Source organism: Pezoporus wallicus, unplaced genomic scaffold, assembly GCF_028554395.1.
Source record: "Pezoporus wallicus isolate ANWC-B61680 ecotype Strahan unplaced genomic scaffold, APGP_CSIRO_Pwel_v1 scaffold_3294, whole genome shotgun sequence".
NCBI lineage: Eukaryota > Metazoa > Chordata > Aves > Psittaciformes > Psittacidae > Pezoporus > Pezoporus wallicus.
In genome coordinates, this window is record NW_026635478.1 from 14318077 (window position 1) to 14340345 (window position 22269).

The 22269-nt window shown below is 44.0% G+C and overlaps 2 protein-coding genes across 2 annotated transcripts in view; one reads left to right on the top strand and one right to left on the bottom strand.

Annotated features, from left to right (window-relative positions):
- The window catches only part of NECAP1 (NECAP endocytosis associated 1), a 150182-nt gene that overhangs the window by 3277 nt on the left and 124636 nt on the right, over nt 1-22269 (bottom strand). The window lies entirely within an intron of this gene.
- On the top strand, nt 137-9623 carry FOXM1 (forkhead box M1). Its single transcript, XM_057429163.1, has 9 exons — nt 137-234; nt 1739-2339; nt 3712-3877; nt 4087-4302; nt 4708-4836; nt 5391-5435; nt 6365-6443; nt 6888-7057; nt 7418-9623. Exons 2-9 carry the CDS (start codon nt 1783-1785, stop codon nt 8465-8467), a joined length of 2412 nt encoding a protein of 803 aa, XP_057285146.1. The 5' UTR covers nt 137-234; nt 1739-1782; the 3' UTR covers nt 8468-9623.

Genomic DNA, 22269 nt, shown 5'->3' on the forward strand with positions numbered 1-22269 from the left:
ACAGAGCCCGCAGCACCGGCTGAGCGGACCCCTTAAGCAAGAGCGAAGGGGCCTCCCAGCGCACCCGTATCCCCCGCCGCCGCCGCCGATTGGCCCGATCCGCCCCGCCCCTGCCACGTCTCATTGGTCCACGCCGGCACGTGATGCCAACGGGTTGCTGGGCGCCAAATTCAAACCGATGTGTGCTGTGCGAGTGCCAGAGCCCGGAAGCGCCGCTGCCTGGCCGGGGAGGTGGTGAGTCGCGACTTGTGCTGAGCACCTCCTGCCGCCTCCTTCCCTTCCTTTTCCTCTGCCTCTCCGCGGGGGCTGGGCGCAGGGCCGGCAACCCCACGAGAGCCGCACTAACAGAGCAGGGCAGCTGGGAGGTGGAAAGGCCTAGGCCGGGCCCGGGGCGAAGGGGCCCTTGTGTGTGGCAGACGGACTTACCGGTGAGGGCGGCAGGGGGATACGGGTGCGCTGGGAGGCCCCTTCCCCCTTGCTTAAGGGGGATGAAGGAGAAGCTGGGCGGCCTTTAGCACTCCCCTCCCTTATCTACGTTCGGGGCCGTATGTACAGGGGGTTGCTCCCGGGCCTATACCGGTGGTAGCAGCTCGAGGCCTTATTGAGAAATGTCTCTCTCCCGTAGAGAATGCAACCTAAAGGTTATTCTTTTGTCGTTGTCTTACGGAGACCTCTCTTTTGACGGAATTAAGCAGACCGCAAAGGGCCATGTACGTGCCTAAGCGTCTCTATTTGGGGACTCTGGCTGCTGGGCAGACCCTAATTACAGGCTTGCCTGCTCCCTGCACAGAGGGCATCAACAGCTCAGCGTTCATCTGTCGAACTTTTTCGTTTGTGTGTATGTAGGTTATCTATACTAAGAATTTTCGTGTTTGTTCGCTGGCACGGTCAAATCTACTAATACAAAAGATCTTTTTTGTTTCTATTCTGCCTGCCAGATATAAATATTATTTATATAGTCTTGTTCTGGTATATTTTGCTGCAGGAGTCAGCCTCTTTATTTCTTGAATTGCATGATATTTGTAAGTGGTGTTCTCAGAAGGGACATGCTGCATCTTACCCTGAATGCAGTATCTCTAAATTTTATCTTCCAGGTTTATAATCTGAACCATCTGCTGTCCAAAAGTTTGACATTTAAATTGTATGATGCCCAGTGAAAAAAATTATGTGGTTCTTGACAAATCTACAGAAAGAATAATTAAGGCATTTACTTTACATTTATTTTAAAGCACCTAACTTCTGCCGCATTTATTGTGCGCTTTTGTAGTATTTGGGACAGTCTTTGTTTCCCAGGTCTTAAATAATCTGTTAAATTCCCTTTTCATTAAGGTCATGTAATCTGGTTACAGCAATGAAATATAAGAAATGGGATTACTATTTCTATGTTACATCTTCCTAAGTCTTAGTCTCCCTTTCTGTAAAGCACGTATGTGTATTTCCCTCATTAGACATATTCTGTGGCTTCCAACTTTTGATGCAAATTATCTACTCTGCAAATATCTCTCCTGAGATCACTACAAGATGTGGACAAAGGAGGTACAGTCCTGTTTTCCAGGAGCCTTTTCAGTCTTATTAAATGCTCTTTTTTATTATTATTGTTATTATTTTCCTCCCTTGTTGCTAGCTTTGTAGCAATTGCTGAAAACGTGCTCTGTGCGAGGTGCTCTGCGTGATTTGCTGCACCTCTCCTAACTGTTGCTGCCCCCTGCACTCATACGTGGTATCTTTTGTTTTGCAGGATTTGTTCTCATCCCTTTCAATGGAGAGTGACTGCAGAAGTCAATGATGAGGACCAGCCCTCGCAGGCCCTTAATTCTCAAAAGACGGAAACTGACCCTTCCACAGAATGATGTGCCCAGTACCTCAGCAAGAGATGAGAACAGTGGCCAGGATGAAAACACTCCTAAGCAGGAGGTCAGCCAGCAGGACCAGCACAACAGCCAACCCAGAGACAAAATGGACTATGGCCTGCAGAAATTCCCAACAGGAATAAAGATAATTGACCATCCTACCATGCCCAACACACAAGTGGTGGCCATCCCTACAGATGCGGATATCCAGAGCATCATAGAGGCACTGACGGCAAAAGGAAAAGAATGTGGCAACAACGGGCCCAACAAATTCATTCTCATTAGCAGTGGGGGCACATCCCGTTCAGCAGGTCCAACACCAGCACAACATCTCTCATCAGAGAAGAAACCCAGTACAGTACCTAAAGCAGCAGATGGTCAAGAAAGAGAGAGGAATGTTACACAGACACCTGGTCTTGCAGGAGGGACAATGCTCTGGCATTCAAGAATTGATTCTGTGGCTGGACAGGAACAGGAGAGCAACAGTATGTGATCTTAACCCTTTTTTTGGTCCTGTCAGATAGATGAAGAGATGTGAAGTGGGCCAATGAGTGTAGTGCTTGGATCTCAGTATGCAATAACATGAACTCTTTTGCTAATTACCAAATAGCACGGACTTGATTCTAATAATCTACATAGCTATGCATATGCGGTGAAATCTGAAGTATCCTAGTGGATATGTTTTTGATGGAAGAGATAGTAAATAAAAGTGTATAGCAAAGCAAAATTTTAGTGTTGGCAGAAAAAAACTGGCTTGAGGAAGTCAAGTCTAGAAAAAAAGTTTCTTCTAGCAAAAGGGTTATGGCTGTATTCAAGACTAACATAGGGCACCCTAGTCAGTGACAAAACATATGGGCCTAGAGCTGTGAAAAAGAGATGATTCCCATCCTTTAATAATTAAGGCTCTTTCCCCCTGGGCTGTCTCATGAACCTGCTGAGTAAATGTTAGAAGTGGGTTGGATTTTACTTTGAAACACTGATCAGATCAAATTTGGATTTGCAACTTAAAATAGCTATGTAGCTTTTGGGCTGTAGTAAACCTTATCCCACAGTATAGTAACTGATAGAAACCCAGAGACGGCTGCAGTAGCTGTGCTGCTACAACCAACCTCACCAGAAATGACAAAACTGCTAGTTTTCACTGATGCATTTCAAAAACCTGGAGACATCAAAAGTTCTGGTTTGGGTCTTGTGAGCTAGGGCTTTCAGTTGGAGTTTGTCACTACTTACCTTGGCCTCTGCTCACTATATTCATCCATTAACTAAACATTTGAATTCTTGATGTACTGGATCAATATTGTCCTGGTTTTGTTGAGAGCAATAGACTGATTTGAATGTTTGTTTTTAAGGCTGCAGAAATTGTGCAGGTCATAGAATCATAGAATAGCTAGGGTTGGAAAGGACCTTAAGGTCACCTAGTGCCAAATCCCCTGCCGTGGGCAGGGACACCTCACACTAGACCATATGGCCCAAGTCTCCGTCCAAGCTGGCCTTGAACACTGCCAGGGATGGAGCATGTACTACTATATCGTAGAATCATAGAATAGTTTGAATTGGAAGGGACCTTAAAGCTCACCCAGTTCCAACCCCCTGCCACGGTAGGGACACCTTCCACTAGACCAGGTTGCTCCAAGCCCCATCCAACCTGGCCTTGAACACTGCTAGGGATGGGGCAGCCACAGCTTCTCTGGGCAAGACAGAAACGAAATGGTGGTTGAATTCCTTCCACAAGAAACATTAGAATTGCAATACCATCTTGTCACTGTCTTGAGATGCACATACATCTTCTAGAAGTGTGACTACTTCCTTTCTTTTGGCACTTGAGATGAAGGGGAAAGAGGGTTACTTTGAGTAAGCAGAGCTATGGGCTTGTTACCCCCACAGGCAAGACAACGGGCTCTGTGTTGGACAATAGTCTCACTAACATCCAGTGGCTGGGGAAGATGAGATCTGATGGGCTAAGTCCCTGTTCTGTGAAGCAAGACACGGGGAAAGAGAACCAGATGCCTCTGCAGGAAACAATCAAGGTAAGTAGGCAAAGACAACAGAGCATGTACTAAGACTTTTGATAGGGAAGTAATCCATGTGCATCAGAAGACTTGCAAAAACTAGGTGTCACCATCTCTAAGTAACCTGAATTTGTCATTTTCTGATTTGAATAAAAGAACTTGTAAGATCCAGGGCCCTTCTTTGTCAACTTTCTGAGCAGTAATGTATCATTCCTTTCATCTCTCAGACTGAAGAAGATTCTGCTGCTGCTGATATTCCTACTGCCACTGCTGCTGCCTCATGGCAGGATTCGGTATCGGAACGACCTCCTTACTCCTACATGGCCATGATCCAGTTTGCCATCAACAGCACTGAGAAGAAGCGTATGACTCTAAAGGACATCTATACCTGGATTGAGGATCATTTCCCATATTTTAAACATGTGGCTAAGCCAGGTTGGAAGGTAATAAGCAGGCTTTCAAGTTGCTGAGGGCCACAGGGTGATATTCTATAGGCTTTCTGAGTGAAAATGAAGTTAGCCAGCCTGCAGAGCAAAGTGGATGTTAAACAGCCCACCCCATGTACCCTCTCATTCCAGATGTTCTCTATTCCACTTTTGTATCCCTTTTTTCATTCCACTTAGGCAAGATGATGGGATGTTTGATCACTGGAGAAAGAATAGGGATGTCAAGTGTAAGTAGAATAAGAGATTGATGACAGGGTTGGCTTGGGTATGCAGTAAATATGAATGTACCTGTTGCCTGCACTTTGGAATCTAATCCCTCTGCCAGGGCTGAGGTAGGCCTTGCTGTGCTGATAATGGAACTACCACTTTTCAACCTCCCCCATGCTTCTTTCCCCCCCCCAGAACTCCATTCGGCACAACCTGTCCCTTCATGATATGTTTGTCCGTGAAACATCTGCTAATGGTAAAATTTCATTCTGGACTATTCATCCTGATGCAAACCGTTGCCTAACACTGGACCAGGTATTTAAGGTGAGTGCCTCATGCAAAGGAAATGGAAAGCCATCTAGTTCTTAAATGCCACACTATCCAGATACACCTCATTTTTACAGGAAGGTCAAACTGTTTTGACTTTAGCCTTGTAGAAGCTGGATTCGGTCATTTCTCTTGATAAATAGACAAAAACTCAGTATTGAAAGAAAAGGTGCATTTGTCTGTGCATGTGATCTGGAACTTCTGTGGGATGTATTTATTCTTCAGGTGGTGTGCCAAATGTAATGATTTAAATTCTTAGTGAGAAGCTTTCCACTGAAATCAAGTAGGGTTTCCTATGCTGTTTGATTAGAGAGTAATAGGGTAGGATTGCCCTATCCCAGATAGGTATTTGAGGAAGTACTGTTCTGTGGGAGAAACTGACCTTCTGAGTCTGGTATAGGTTTAAATGTTTCTGTGTTTTCTGCAGTGGGTGGGCAGATAGATTGATTCTTGTTTGCTCAGATAATACAAGTTTAAAAAGTCCTATTTGTTCCCCCTTTGGTTGATAACTTCATCTTATTTTTTCCCCCTCAATGCCTTGCTGCCACCAGCCGCTGGACTTGCAGTCACCAACATCGCCTGAGCATTCTGAATCAGTAAGACTTACCCTCTGGCCTGGGGCTTGGGCTTCCATTCTGCTCTTGCCAATCACTGAATGAAAGGACAAGAGCCTTTGGGAGGGGGACTAGGTCACTGCTGCAGCTAATCATACAGCTCCATGCACACCCTCTTTGGGGAATGGAGTTGAGCCAAAGGTTAATTGCCTTCAGATCATATGCTGTCTCTGCAGCTGGTAGAGCTGTACAGCTTTGAGCAACTAGATGTAGGCTGCAGTGGGTACCAACAGGCTTCAGAGAACAAGCCCAGAGATTTCTGGTAAAACCCTCATCTCCACAGCAGCAGTCCCAATCTGCTTTGGGGTTCAGATCCAGAAAGAATAGGATCTCTCCGTGCTCCTTTCTAATTTTGTAACCCAGGTGCATTGTGACTCTCGGAATCTGTTTGCACTTTCTTTTGCATTCAGCAGTTTTAACAACGACAAGTTTGCAAGCAGCCAAACACTTTTCTGACATGGCTACAGCCCTGGCCTTCTTTCTGTCTGCTTAGACTTCTCATTCCTCTGTTGCCTCTGCTATTCTACTTGAACATCTATCTGGTCTGTAGTTTGTACAGAAATCAAATATACAATAAAGCTACCCTATCTGCCTTTCCTCAGGCACTGAGGACACTGAAACCAGGTCACTTCTGCAGTAGAGTCTGCAGCTGGAGCAGCTCTGTCACGCCATCTTTTTTTTCTACACAGCTTTTGGTTGGCAGCTGGCTTTGAGATGGCATGGCTGCAAAACGGCAAGTGGCACAGAGCTAGAGCTGGCATGAATGCTGGTTGCTAACAGCTGCTCTCTCTGTATTAGCAAAGTATAGGCTTCTGGATTCTCAGTTCTGGGTAAGGCAGCAGAATAAAATTGGATTTTTCTCTTTAAATCTCTTTCTTTTCTCCTTCTTTCTTATTTCACAATGACTGCAGCAGCAAAAAAGACATCTTCCAGATCCCCAGAAGAACATGGGAAGCAACAGCAGTACCAAAACTGAACCCCCAAATGCACGTGAGTGTCTATATAATCCTTGGCCAAAAGGAATCAGTCTCAGAAATCTGGGGTGCTCTCCCAGATTCCCTTAGGAATAACCATGGAAATTGTAATTCAGGTTCACCAGCTTTTAGTCTTCCTACTCTGAGGTTTAGAGCTGAAGGCAGTATTGCTGTATTTGAGAGAGGATGTGATGGGGACATAAAGGGAATTGGGTACTCAAATGGAGTGAAAGCAGAGCTTGCCCCAACTGGAGGGCTATGATCTGTATGAAGGACTACTTTCTTGTTCATCAGGCCTTCCAGCTTGGAATTTGTATCCTCAAACTTAGCAGAGAAGGCAGGTGAGCCTACCTCTGGATATTTATTTTGGGGTATTCAGAAGGACTTCCTATTAGATGCCTGGGTTTCAACAGATAGTACCGGAAGGGCAAGAGGCTAGCAAGTCTACTTTCCCTTCCAGGCCGAAAGATGAAGCCTTTGCTTCCTCGTATCAACTCCTACCTGGTTCCGATCCAGTTTCCTTTGAGTCAGCCTCTTGTCTTGCAGCCTTCTGTATCCATGGCACAGGGAGCATCCATCAGCAGCTCAGAGACTTTCGGAAGCAATAAGCGTGTGCGCATTGCTCCAAAGGTTGGTTTCTTGTTTTCTGAGGGTGTTTTGGTTTGGTCCTTTCGGAGGAGGAGGCATTGGGTGGGAGGGGGGTTTATTTTTCTTTACTATAGCCTTGCTTTCTATGGGCCAAAGGCTCTATGGATTCTTCAAGACAATTTTTTTTCTACTACTTGGATGTGAAAAAATAAGAATGGAAGAAATGGCCTTGTTCTGCCCCTAAAACATTCATATTTTTGATAGCTCTGAAGAGACATGTAACATAGGGAACTTCTTCTGGAAGAGCATTTATTTGCATGTAGTCTCTTTTCACTATCATTTGGATTTTGGGTGGGGTAGATCCTTGGTTACTGGCTGCATATCACTTGTGTTTCTTTGTAGATGTCACTCTCTACAGAAGAGTCATCTCTAACCATGGCTGCTGTCAAGGAGGAAAGTCAATGTAATGAAGATTTATTTTCCCCAACCCATTGCCTAAAGGAGAGCAGCTCCCAGCCTGGTGAGGGATCGGCTTCTTTCCCTGAAAGCATCTGTATTAATGAAGAAGAAGGCTCTCAACTGGATGACTGGCTGTCCCCATTTGCTTCAACCCTAACAGTAAAGGAAGACCCAGGCTTGTTCCTCGAAGTCTCATCCACAAAGGAGAAGAAACAATTCACCTTACTGAAGTCACCATCTAAGACTGTTTCTGACACTTTAGTTATAAAGAGGCGGGAAAGGCGGGAAATGAGCAGATCCAGAAGGAAACAACGCCTAGCATTGCCTTGCTCAGAAGAGCCTGTCCTTGTTTTGCCAGAAAGCAATGGCTTTGACCGTTTCCGGTTAGGGGCAGACCACCCCTTCCTGCAGGAAAGCCAGTCTCTTGAGAATGCATCACAGCTCAGCTGCTCACAGGGGGAAGAGGGGCCTTTTAAAACACCAGTCAAAGAGATGTTCAGCAAATTGCCCATTTCTTCTACTCCCAGCAAAGTCTCAGTAGCTACTACCCCCCCACTAGGGGGCCTTGACCCCTGGAAGCCAGCATCCTTAACCAAGGAAAGTCACGAGCTGGACTTCAGTCCAGTGAGAACCCTTCAATTGCCATTCACCCCCCTCCGGGAGAACCAGGACTTGCTTGGTTTTAACACCACACCTCTTAAAAATCCCCTCTTTGAGTCCCCTCGGGAACTGCTCAATACAGAATCCAGTGACATGGTGCATATCCCCCTCACAAGCTCTCCAGCTTTTACGCATGAGTCTACTAAGCAATTATCTGTTGAACTGCCAGCTTCTGGCTTTACTGAAAACCGTTCACTCATGGAAGGCCTTATCCTTGATACCATGAATGACAGCCTGAGCAAAATTCTCCTAGATATCAGCTTTCCTGGTCTTGAGGATGAAAACTTAGGAACAGACATTAGTTGGTCTCATCTTATACCTGAACTGAAGTAAACTGGCCTGAGGACTGAATTTGGCTTGTTCTGATATTACAGAAAGCACTCTACTCTTCTGAGATCTGTTCATGTAGTCTAGGAAGACTGTCTGCTTTTGACTAAATACCAAATGCATGGTAACACAGGGCATTATTGACTCCTGCTAAGCTGGGAGACAGGCCCATTGGCTGCTATGAGCTCCCTTTATATGTTGCAATAGATTTTATGTGGAATAAGATAGAAGCTCTCTAACCCTGTGCTAGAGAGAGGTTCCTGGAGAGAGGTTATCAAGGGAACATCTATGTAGATCCTGAATGGCATTTGCTACTCAAGGTATCATACGAAATGGATACACTCCTCAGTTATGTACAATAGGAAAGAGCCTGGGAACCTCCTCCTAGCTCTGTCCTTACTTTCCTTCACTTTGTTCTCCTATTACTTAGTATCTTCTGTGTAATTTTCATGGCTGTAAATACTGTACATTCCTTAAATTAGCTTTTAATTATAATAATATAATTTTATTCTTGTAGGGTTATGTGAATATTTGGGCTGGTAAAGGGTTTGTCTTAGAGTGTTGTCTGTATGTTCCACATCGCCTGTATTCTACTCTAGGTGACAGCCCTAAATACTTTTTTTCTTCTTTGACTGCAGAAACACATTGGTTTAGGCTGTTCTGAATGTTCATGGGGCAAATATATGAAAAAGTACCTTTAAATGATTCAAGTCAAAGTGAAATAGTTTGTTATCTGGATTGGAGCATAAAATTTTGGTTTGGCTTCCTTTTCTGAGGCTGGAATGGAAAAGAGCTTGGATCAAACTCAATAGCTCTTCTAGTTCCAGACTCTTGCTATTATGTACCTAAAGGACTAGGTAGAGTCACTGTTGCATTAAGATGGACTTCTATTGACTGGTTAAAGTTGCCCTTATTACAATCATAAGTTGAAAATGTTAAAGAATCCTATAAAGTGAATGGTGGTATTTCCACTGAAAAGCAACCTCTGGAAACACAAGGTATGTTTCTCTTAGTGCAATAGGACAACTCATCCCAGTTCCCTAGAACTCGTGTCAAAAAAGGAAATTGCCATAAAAGGACCTGAACCTTCTGCTTCTAGGCAAATGATGGTTCATGTATCTACATACTCAATAAAGCTTCTGTGGGAACGCAGCCAAGTATTCTTTACTGCTTTCGCTCTTATCAGCATGCTCAGGCTGGGCCATAGCACAAACAACCAATTTTTGTTTGTCTATTGTGTGTGTTTTCCGTGCTAAGTGAGTAAGTGATCACTGGGACATCTTCAGTATTCCTCAGGCCATATTGGCCATTTTGCATTAAATTTGATTACTCAACCCCTTGCTTCATCTAATGTACTTTTTCCTGCTGTTCATGGGTAAATCCTGAGAAGTCAGAAAAAAGCAACCTTAGTCTAAACCATCAGAACATCACCAGCAGTCTAGTTTCTGTATTTTATAAGCGCAAAACGAATCTTGTACAAAAATCTTTATTTCCACCTTTCCCAATATGCACAAAATCAGATTTAGATGTGTGTGGTTTTCAGAACTGCTGTTCTCTTGTGTGCATGTTAAAGGTTATTTGCCCTCAGAAGATGCTTCAAGCACTTTGTGTTGGTGACTGTTATTTCAGTTTTTCTGGGGAGCAATACTGAACTCCCAGATCTGCATTTCTCTCTGCCTAGCACAAGTGGCTGCTCAGCTTGAGGCCAACAGTGAAAAATGCTTTACTAGGCTGCCATGTGAGTTTCAGACCAGAAGATTTTTGTCAGTGATTACAAGTTGAAGTTCCATCACTTCTGATTGAGTCTTGGGGTTTCCTTACCACTGAACAGGAAATAAAAAAAGATTTCTGAAAGCTTAGGACTAAGAACTGTTGTGGTGTGCATTTTGTTTAGGATTGATTTGCCAATCCTGCCTGTGCAGGCAGGAGGTCTTGATTCCTTCTCTGCTAACGTCCTCTATGAAGGAGTTAATGTCTTCCAGATAGGATTTAAGTCACTCTCTGATCAGGAAATTATAACAGGCTGCTATGAAAACTGATCAAAGCTACACAGCACATCTTGTCTTCAGGGAGGAGAGCTAAGGGCAAAGCCGTAAACCTATAGCCATGAAGCCCAGGGGAAGAAGAAAAGCAGACAGAAGGAGTGATCATGGGCTGTGGGAGAGACACTTTCTGGTTTGTAGAGCACTTTCTGCTAGTATCTGTTACACAGCTATCAACAGCCTACATGGATTTCTCAAGACATCTGATCTCCCTCTTGCTCCTTGCTCTTGAGAGGATGCATGTACACAACTGACATCCAAGAGCTAAGGATTACATCTCCAGAAAATTATGAAATGTTTTTGTCCTTGGAATGGTAGGATGGTGGCAGTTCCAGACAGGTGATCCTCTGCTGTCCCTGACAGCTGAGGTACTTTGATGGCCACCTCACATTACATTTTGAACGTAGTAGTGCCAAAGCCTATTTTCCCTTCCTGCTGAGTACTACACGGAGGTGCTGCTAGAGGACAGTTACATCAAAAAGGCTGCAGGAAAAATCCTACACCCACAGAAGATTTACCAGTGTTTCTCCCAGACCAAATCCCCACTTGGTACGGATTTCATCACAGCTCTCAGGAAGACTACTTTATTCCTCTCCATCTGTGTCTGCCTGATATTCTGCCTGAATCCTTTCCTTAATTTCATCCTGTTACATTTACCACAGTAAAGTTGTACAAAAACCTGTAAAGCCATCATACCAGTGTCTGAGTGACTGCAGCCAGCCTCCTGAAAAATTTAAGTCTTGGCTGCTTCTTTTCTTGCTGTTATTTACATGTCACTATGTGAATGAGTTGTTGCAGCATGTAAACTACTATAAAGTTGTTCAAGTGTAGAAGTCACAGATATTTGCATCTTTAGCAGTAAGCTGTTTCACATCTTTGTTGTCACAAAGGAAGAAGGACACTTGCTCTTCATATCCCAGACTTAGCCCAGAGAAAATCTGCAAGATTAAATGTGCTCCAGTGTTGGAAGGCAAATAAGCATGGCATGAGACAGAGAATCAGAGAGCTGTGCTTCTAATTCCTCAGCAAAGCAGCTGTTTGGAGGATGTTGGATTAAGCTGGCATGCTTTTTGCCAGTGTCTCCCTCTGCAACCCTTTTCAGTGAGTAACTGTACCTTTTGAAATTGGAGGCTATCTGAAAACTGTACATATACCACCTCTTTCTGCTTGTGAACAGGCAGAGGTGCAGGGCTTACAACCAGCCCAACCAGAAGAATCTCAATGTCGTCCCTGCAGTAGCTCCATCACATATTTCCTTCCTTACTGCTGATATGGGGGGCTTACTTAAAGCTTTAGCCTGGTTTAGGAATAAGACGACACATATCAAGTCACACTTGCTCAGCAAGTGACAGCAATAAAGCAATTTGACGGTGCTGTCAAAAAGGCTGTCTCTCAAAAGAGATCTATGGTTGTAACCAGTAAAAGGCTTGACTGTCACATGACAGTAATAGCAAGAGAGAAAAGAAGTATTTTGTAAGGAAGAATGGGAAACATGGTTAAAGCTTTGTGAATAAAAATCTTCTGGCATCTGAGATAGAGGTGTCAAGGCAGTGTCAGATTGAAAACTCACAGGAAGCAGGAGGTCTGTGTAGCATAGGAGGTTGTAACCAGGCAAAGAATTGAAGCATTGTATGGTTAAGAGCAGAGCAATGCAGCAGACTCAGAATAGAGATGTATACAGAGAGAGATAAGTGGCCAGAAGGCAGGTATCACTTATCCCTCTGCAGGCTCAGTATTTGGACTGTAGTGTAGAAATGTGATCTTGTAAGATAGTGCATGCCTCTTCTCAGCCTTCAGTAAAAGCAGAGCTATACTTCTTGTAGATGAACGTGTTGTAGCTGAAGAGCAGGTAGGTATAGCTCTTCACACCTTTGTGTAGCACTCCTGAGGTCTTTGAATGATGTGCATGAGCATCCCAAGACTGTCCTTGAGCTCTGGTAACAAAGCAGGCTCTTTAAGACCTTTTAGCCAGTGACAGAAAACATCAAGATATAATTTTCAAGGAATCTGGACACACATCCCCAGCAAGCCAGCAGGTGCTGCGGATGCCCCACTCCTCTGAAAATTCTGCTCTATACCTGGCAAGGAAAGTGACAGATGCAAAGGGGAAAGTAATTCCCCTTCACTGGTTGAGAGGGGTTCCTCCTACTCCATTTTGTCAGCAGAAAGCAACCGGATGCCTCCTGACATGAGGCAAGTGAAGATCATTACCAGATTTTTTCTTTTGCAACTTGTCTGGTGGAGGACGAAGTCGAGCCCTTCCCCATTTGGAAGAAAGAAAGCTGGTTTTACAAGCCAGCGATCCTAATGTGAGGGTGCCAGGCCTGTATTTCTACCAGAGGGCAGTGTAGCTCTAAACAAAGGTGGAAATATCTTTTTCAGTAAAATACTTGACTTTCTTTTTAAAACACTGTATGGATTCAGAGAGCATAACAACAGGTTTGTCCTGTCATAAATGTGAGCTTGTTCCTGAACAGAAATAGCTTCTCTCCCCCCTCCTGTTTTTCAAGCAGGGGTGAGCTACAACTGGATAAAAAGATATTCTGGGTATAACAAAGTATTAGCTGCCTGAGACTAAGAAGAAAGTGTTGTGCTTCCACTAGTCATCTCATACTGATTTCTTGCTTTGATACGAGTTCTAGAACGTAAAGGCCATGAATGTGAATTACTGATGCAGTTCAGATGACACAGTTGTCCTTGAGTTTTAGTTATAACTTTTCTTGGAAAAATAAAGATGATAAATACCCTGACACACAATTTACCAGCAGAGGCAAAAGATCATGGAAAGCAGATTCTATTCCACACTTCAAAATCTGTGGGAAGTATTACATAGACCACATTGGTAAACTGTTTGCATGAAAGATATACCATCAGAATCATATACCCTCCATGTCTGCTTCCTCTGTTTTTTTTTCATGTACCCTGTTTTAAACCATAAATAATGACATTATTTCAGAAAGTTAAGAAAAACAGTCAGCAGAAATGATTATTAAACTACAATTAGACATGTATGGCTTATGTCCCCTGCTTCGGGTCTCTGTTACTTTCTAATGGACATATAGGAGGTTCCTTCCAAAACAGTCTTTGTTTATTTAGTAATGTAACTTTTAGAAGGAAAATTTTGTGGTTACAAACCAGATGCTGGCTCCTTAACGTTGGGACTGTTTGAAAAATGGATAGACCAATTTTCCAGTAAGACAAAAAACCCTCATCTTCAGAGGAAACTATTAATATTGCTGATATTTTTCATAGAACGATTTATTTTTTTTTTCATTCCCAAGATGGTATCTTTTTTGGTGTACTGTATTTGTTCACATTTTATGTATTTCTGTGTAAGTTTTAATAAAAGTTAAGTTTTGGATAATATCGTTACACAACAGGGCAGAGCATCCTATTACAGCTCTATGTTTCTTTTCATGGAGTGAAATGTTTCAGTTACTTATATATTTCTTAAATCTGAATTCTGAGCTAACATGTTTGTCTACGCACAGAGTTATTTTAGATTGTGAAACGGTATGAAATTCCAACTTCAATTTCTATTCTGAATAATGCATGTATATTTTTAATGCCAGTTATGTGACTGTTGCGGTATAATCTGTCCTGAATTATCAATGGGCATTTTTCACTTCAAGCTTCACTTCAGAAAAGCTTTTGTTTGGGGCAGTTAAAATTTTGCCTGCTTAGCTGTTATTACACACAGAGAGGTAACTAGGAGAGGAATTGCTTTGGGCATTTGCCAGTCAACTGTACATGAAACTTTAATAAATATATTGATTGTCAAGAACTTTGTCACCTTCGTACGGCTACCTCATGTAGACTGGAAGTGCCCATATGTAATCTGTGCTACTGCTGTTTCTCCATTTAGACTCTCTCAGTTCTGTCATGTTTTCCATGACCACACCCTACTTCATCTTTGCTCCATATGCAGTGTCTGTTCACCCTCTCTTGACAGAGGGGATGTGGCAGGTTTGGGCTCGGATGCTGGGAAAAAACATGGTGCTCCATGTGTCAGGACATCAGTAGTCCTGACAGACCTCTACACAGGGCTTTCATGTTTGCAGTTTCTGTCTGAAGTAGTCTCCCAGAAGACTGTATGTCTCTATGTTTCCTTTTACCACCCCAAGGGTTTACATGCAGATCAGGATGATCCCCAGCCTCCAAACCCCCACCCTGCTGGCTAGATATTTTTGGTGCACATATACGTGCTCTTTGTAGACCTTCACTCCCTCCCTCTCAGCCCCTCTTCTCATTTTCAATGCATCTTAATCACACTCTGACTCAAAGGCTACTTGGAACCCCTGTCTTGCCTTTATAAATTCAAATCATAATGTAGCCTTAAAATTATGGATAATTAACAGTGTTTGATGTATTTAGCATCCCATGATAGAAGGGTGAGAAATGTCAGGAACACAACAGAACTGACACCATAAAGTGCATCACTTGCAACTTGTAGTGTCACTGAAGATGCTGTCGGCATCACAGTATCAATATTCTGTTCCAAGTATTTGCAAATAATTACATCAATGCCACAGAATGGTCTAATCTCAGGAACTCTATCCTGTAGCTAATTATTGCTTGACAGCCTGCATTCCTCTTCCATGCCCTTGGGACTGGCATTATACAATGATAAGAGATGGTTTGCTGTTTCCCATAGCTGAATCTTGCTTTTGATTTGTTTGCTATTTTTATTAAAATCTTGATAGCTGGAGTCAGGAGATCACGAGATAATCATCTCAGTTGTCATTCAAATCATGCCAAGGCCTAGCCATCAAGAATGCAGAGAACAGCTGGGTGATACGATGTATGAATGCAGCCTAAAGGCTAAAGAACCAAAGGAACCCAGTATTTATAATTTAAAATAAATTATGTTGTTGAACTATCATTGTTATCCATAGAATCCTCTGTCTATATCTGTCACTGTATATGCATTGTATACACAAAACTGCTTATGTACTAGCAGTACTATTGTGCTGGTGCTTCCATCATTAAATCCTGATTTTTTTAGCAGAAAATATTCATACTATCACTCTCTGGTAGAGTTATCCTTGTTCTAGTGGGGAAGGAAGGGGCAGGGAATACCAGGAATTTGGTTCAAACAGGTTGATTTCTTCTATATGTGACAGGAAAGAATATTTTGCCCAAGTTAAAAAAAAAATAATAAAATTAAGAGCAAATTTTTTTTTTTCAAGAGACCTAGGGCCTCCCTGCTGTGGAGGGAGTTTTTCAGGGTGTCCTTCTTGGCTTTGATGTATCCCTTTTTATGAGCTGAATGAAAATTTTCCAATTTTTGACTGTTATAAATATCCTTTAGGAAAATCTATTTCACATCCTTAGCAGAATCATAGTTGGCAACTAAAACCTGAGAAGATATTAGTTCAGTACAAAGTGTGCTCCAGTACAGACTTGCTGAGTATATAAGGATTTCTTTCTGAACTTGCTCTTCATGACTGCCAGCAGCTGAGCATATGAACATGAGCTCTCTTGTGTGACTTCTGCTGGGCTTCAGGGAGTGGATGATAAGAAGGCAGACCTTGATGAAAAGAAGGTTACCCAAATGGAGACATGAGAAGAAGGTTACCCAAAAAGCCAAATGGAGCCAAATGGAGATCTTTAAGATCACCAAGTCCAATTGTAAACCTAACACTGCCAAATCCACCACTAAACCATGTCACGAAGTGCCACATCTACACATCTTTCAAATACCTCCAAGGATGGTGACTCAACCACTTCCTTGGACAGCCTGTTCCAATGGCTTGGCAAACCTTTCAGGGAAGAAATTTTTCCTAACATCCAATTTAATCTTCCCCGGGTGCAACTTGAGGCTGTTTGACAGGGTGAAAAACAGGAGAAGTTTGGATAAGGACCATCATAGTCGCACATTCAACAGTCCCTACATTTAAGGGTGGGGCAAAATAATTTGATACCACAGAAAAGCACGAGAAATGTGAAACACTGTTTTCAGCATTTGGGTTTGACTGTTTTACTAGGGGTGAGACCAGTGTCTTGCACCTATCAATAAGGAAAAAAACACAATGTGGAAAAGGTGCTGATTCACTAAGCAGGACTGAGGAGTTATTCCTGAAGAACCATCCACAACAGCATGTTTTTAAAGATTTAGCCAGTGAGCGCTGATGCTTTAATTACTGTGTTTCTAAATAAGAGCCTGCCTGAACAAGAGAGCATAGGTAGGCTGCAACACCATTTAGAGTGTCTGACTCCCCCCAGAATTGAGTGTGAGCATCTGAGTAGCCCTGCTTCCATAGAACTGCTCCAGTCAAGGTGCTGACAGAGCATCATATTGCAGCAAACAGAAACATGCTACAGGCACAAATATATGTGGCTTAGACTGTGTATACTGACAAATATAATTGGCTAAAGGGATTATATTTAATTTCTGCAAGTAATACCACTGACTGTTGTCAGTTGGTGTAATATACAAAGCAAGCTATTTACAAACATGGCAGGAAACATTGCAGTATACCTTGAAAGTACTCGGAGGAAAGTTTTCTGCATCATCTGTTGGAGCACTCTAAAAGTAAAACCTATCCCCAAAGGAGAATTGAGGCAAGGACACTCAACGGAGGGATTCTTTACCTTCCTAGGACTACATTTGGGCTTCATTTTGAGCAAGACGAGATCTGCTCTCATTCTACAGCTAGCTAGACACAGGCAAAAAGTGTATAGATGATTGTCTTATTTCTTTGCTTTCGTTGTTGCTTTGTATGGAAAAATAAAAGCTTTGACAGAAGCTCATAGACAGCCACTCAAAGGACCTTGCCAAGACTCTGTAAGTGCTTTTAGTAAGAAGCCCACACATATACATACCAAACCAAGCATTTCAAGGCAACTCTAACAATGCAGGGTTTTACTGTTTGAGTACAGAGCTTTGAGGACATCCTCTGAAAGGAGCCTTAGAGGTGTAAAATTTTCTTCATTATTATGGCAGAATATAGAGACTTAAAAAAAAAATAAATCTGTTTGTGTCAGGGACAAATGCATTCTTTGCCTTAGGCTAAGTAGATAATGGAAATATTGTTCTCCCTAAAGACAGGAAGTGAAGGGACAGTGAAATGAAAACAACTAGCCAGAGACACACACAGGAGACATCTTGGAGACTGTGCATTTCCAAGTACCGTGCTACTGGCCTTAAATACGCAACTATCCTTCATCTCACACCCTTGAATACTTTTATTGATAAGCACATTCCTCCCAGAAATTATTCTCTACTTACTTAAATTTTCATGAGCACAGATAACCTCCAGCATGTGTGAGATAGTTGCCATTGCTATGTGCATTACCACTCTGTATTAAAAGTGGATATTCTTTCCCCTTGTGAAAATAAAGTCTAAGCCACCTAGTGTAATTCATGCAGCAATGTAATGGACGGGGGAATTTTGTATTGCCTGTTGCATGATCAGCAACTGTTCTGTGACAATGCTAACTATTTTTACCAAACAGAAAAGGCTCCTTTGTATGCAGCTTAGCTCAAGCAGTGAAACCAAAATAGAGAGAACAAAAATCATTACAGGCAACACTTTCACAGCACGAAGAATTTATATTGGACAATATTGTCCCAAGTTTGCCACAGTGTTTTCATAAATCTAGCTGCTGCGGCAAATGACTACAGAGACTTGAGCCTAAATTATCAGATTAAGCAACCTATTCTACTTTCTCATTGACCTTACTGGCAGAACACACTTTGCTGTCCAGCAGCTCAGCTTTATATATTATGTACATCTGGGACGACATTTATCCCAAAGAAACTTGACAGACATATTCACAGATATAAATCCTGTGACCTGCTACGTATTATTTTAAGAATAGGAAGCTATTTTATTATCCAAATAGACAAACTGGAAGGAATTCAAAGCAGAGGAAGCTTTTTGTTTTAATAAAGATTCTTTTTCCAGAGATAGAAGAGGAGAGAGAAGCAAGCGTAGTTTGTCTGAGTAAGGTTTGTCCTCTCATCCCTCCTCTGCACCATCTGTGCATCCACAGACTGTGCACAGGCTGTGAGAATTCCAGAGGATGAGCAGAAAGTCATCCCAGTTATCCTGCACTGGGTCATCACAAAGAATCTCCTGTCCTTGCCATGGTTACTTCTAGGACACTATTACAGGCACTTGAAGCTTACTCTACCACATACAGTACCTTGAGAACTGGTGTAATGTAGAAATAGCCTGCGAGCTGCTTATATAATGTGGGGGCTACTGCTGAGCTCTGTAACAGCCCAGCTTGACACAAAAGCAATGTAAAGCTCTTTATCTACAATCTACCCTCCCACCTGCACTGTGTTGGCACTACAAGAGGATGAAATAAGTTTCCAAATTGTTGAAAGAGAGAAAAATTCAAATCTGAAGAGAACTCTCTAATCATAGAACAGTTAGGGTTGGAAAGGACCTTAAGATCATCTAGTTCCAACCCCCCTGCCATGGGCAGGGACACCTCACACTAAACCATATCACCCAAGGCCTCGTCCAACCTGGTCTTGAACACCGCCAGGGATGGAGCATTCACAACCTCACTGGGCAACCCATTCCAGTGCCTCACCACCCCCACAGTAAAGAACTTCTTCCTTATATCCAATCTAAACTTCCCCTGCTTAAGTTTTAACCTGTTACCCTTTGTCCTATCACTACAGTCCCTGATGAAGAGTCCCTCCCCAGCATCCCTATAGGCCCCCTTCAGATACTGGAAGGCTGCTATGAGGTCTCCACACAGCCTTCTCTTCTCCAGGCTGAACAGCCCCAACTTTCTCAGCCTGTCTTCATACGGGAGGTGCTCCAGTCCCCTGATCATCCTCGTGGCCCTTCTTTGGACTTGTTCCAACAGTTCCATGTCCTTTTTATGTTGAGGACATCAGAACTGCACACAATACTCCAGGTGAGGTCTCACAAGAGCAGGGTAGTGGGGCAGGATCACCTCCTTTGACCTGCTGGTCACGCTCCTTTTGGTGCAGCCCAGTATACGGTTGGCTTTCTGGGCTGCAAGTGCACACTGCCTGCTCATGTTCATTTTCTCATCGACCAGCACCCCCAAGTCCTTCTGTTGGTGAGCACGAGGTCAAGCATGGCACCTCTCCTGGTCAGCTCCTCTATTACTTGCAGAAGGAAGTTGTCTTCCACACAATCGAGGAACCTCCTGGATTGCTTGCGCCGGTCTGTACCGTCCTTCCAACAGATGTCAGGGTGGTTGGAGTCACCCATGAGAACAAGGGCCTGTGAGTGTGAGGCTTTTCCTATCTGTCTATAGAATGCTTCATCCGCAGGTTCCTCTTGATCAGGCGGTCTGTAACAGATCCCCACAGTAATGTCTCCCATAGCTGTTCTCCCTTTAACCCTGACCCACAAACTCTCTGTTGACTGCTCACCTGTCCCCAGACAGAGTTCCATACTCTCCAGCCTATCCCTAACATAAAGGGCAACTCCTCCTCCTCGCCTGCAGGGTCTGTCTTTCCTAAAGAGCCTGTAACCTTCCATCCCAACACTCCAGTCATAGGAGGCACCCCACCATGTTTCTGTGATGCCTATTATATCATACCCCTGTAGAGGTGCACACATCTCTAATTCCTCTTGTTTGTTCCCCATGCTACAGGCATTTGTATAGGGGCATCTGAGCCGAGCTCCAGCTGAAGCCGGCTCATCGGCTGGAGAGGCTGGAATATCTCTACATTGCTCTGAGGATTTATTATAGGTTCTGGCAACTGATTGGGTGTGTTGGAATGGAATGATGCCCCCCTCCCCCAACACATCTAGTTTGAAGCCTCCTTGACCAGTCTGGCAAGCCTCCTACCAAAACTGCTCTTTTCCTTCAGCTCCACCGGCCCCCACCAGACCTGGCCTACAAACTTGGGTCCCGTGTTCAAGACACCCAAACCCCTGACTATGACACCACCCTTGTAACCATTTATTAAGCTGGCTGATCATCCTAGTTTTTAGGTCCTCCCCTGTACCCTGAAGAATTGACGAAAAGACTATCTGAGCTCCAGAGCCCCTAACCACCTCTCCCAGGGCTCTGTAGTCCTTCTTTATGTTCCCCAGTCTACTACTATCTATATCCCTAGCACCCACATGTATCACCAGGAGTGGGTAATAGTCTGTGGGACTTACTAGAGCAGGAAGCCTCTCTGCAACATCCCTGATCCACGCCCCTGGCAGGCAACACACCTCGAGACCAGGTCAGGCTGACAGATGAGTGCTTCTGTCCCTTTCAAAGTAGAGTCCCCTACTACTACTACCCACCACTTTCTCCTAGCAGCACCAGTAGAGATCTTCTTTACCAGTGCATCAGCCAGCTGTTTCTGGTGCAAGTGCGTTTCCTCATTAGCCTCCTGCAGGACAGCAAAGCGGTTCTGCGTGGGGACAACAGATTTAGGAGGAAGACCCTTGCCTTTAATTGTCCTTTTCCTCCTTTTTTTGTTGTGTGTTTTTTTGTTGTTTTGGGGTTGTTTTTTTTGTTTTTTTTTTTTTTTTTTTGTCACTAATTCCCAGCTTCCCGGGTTAACGGCCTCCTTTCCTTCATTAGCTAGAGGGGAAGCTTGAGGTCCCTGCACAGTTTGGGCCGGGAGCAAGCATTCCTGCTTCCTCCCAGCTTCCCTGACATCTCGCAGTCTATTGACAGCATCCCGCAGCTCAGCCCCTGCTGCAGGAGGACCTCCACCAGGGAGCACCGAGTGCAGCCCGGCCCATTGTGCACCCTCCCCTCACCAGACCAGTGCAGGCACTCTCTACACCCCGAGCTCTGCACTGCAGCCTCCCCACTCCTCGGCTCTGTCTGGGTGCCTATGCTGGCCACCGCCGGGGCAGCCAGAGCAGAGCTCCCAGACCGGCGCCTGGTCATACGACAAGTGCTCATCCCGCCCGCCCGCGCGAACTGCCGCGCAAGCTCCCTCGACCCGCCTTCTTTACCCGCCCTATTTGCCCGCTCTGTTCGCCGCGCTCCCCGGGGCAGGTTTTTACCCACTCAGGGCTGGTGCCGCTGCTCCTGGCTCCGCCCCCTGTGAGTCAGCTGCTCGCTCTCGTCAGCTGAGCTGCCGGCTCCTGGGCAGGTCCTGTCGCTCCCTCGGTGGCTCTCGCCGCTCTGAGTTGAGGCTCCTGGACGCTGATCTCCCCCCGGCTCCGCTGTTGGAGGCGTCCTCTCTCGAGCTACTCACCTCAGCAATTCTAAGAAGGCAACAGGTATTAGAGTTGCAAAAGTAGTAGGAGAATATTTTAAAGAGGAACGATTTGGTTAGGTAAAGCTTTCCAGAAGTGAGAAACACAGAAAATCTGTGGTGAAAGAACCTCAGCTTGTGAATTTTAGAGTCAAACTAGTGAAAGCCTTTAACAGAGCAGCTCCTTGAACAGCTGAGACACTCCCTCATGCTCCTGGCAGAGGGAGATAAAACTTCCACTTTGTCTCATATTCTTCAATCTGGGAGTTGCTTCTTTCAGCAAAGGAGTCCATTTCTCCCCTTCACTACTCCAGGCTCAAGAATTCCTTCAACAAAGGAACGTATCTATAGAATACTGCCCCTCTCCTGTTTCTTTGGGTCAGATACTTGGAAATGCTGCTTTCAGTGCCTTTTCTCAAAAATATGGGCACTAGTTCTGAATTCTCTAAATCCATTTTATTTTTCTAACACAAGCTGTTGCTGAGTCATATACTATTTTCCAGGTATAGCATATACTATTTGACAGAGAAAGGCATAGATACTGAGAAAAACCTTAAAATTTGGTGCGTTGTCTGGCTTTCCATTAGAAAACCTTTAAGAGTGTCCATTCTGAA

What these genes read in the sequence shown, in the direction of transcription:
- FOXM1 (XM_057429163.1), top strand. Translation starts at nt 1,783, where the DNA reads ATGATGAGGACCAGCCCTCGCAGGCCCTTAATTCTCAAAAGACGGAAA. An exon ending in GAACAGGAGAGCAACAGTAT is followed by an intron (nt 2,340 to 3,711) that starts GTGATCTTAACC and finishes GAGTAAGCAGAG; the next exon opens with CTATGGGCTTGTTACCCCCA. An exon ending in CACTGGACCAGGTATTTAAG is followed by an intron (nt 4,837 to 5,390) that starts GTGAGTGCCTCA and finishes TGCTGCCACCAG; the next exon opens with CCGCTGGACTTGCAGTCACC.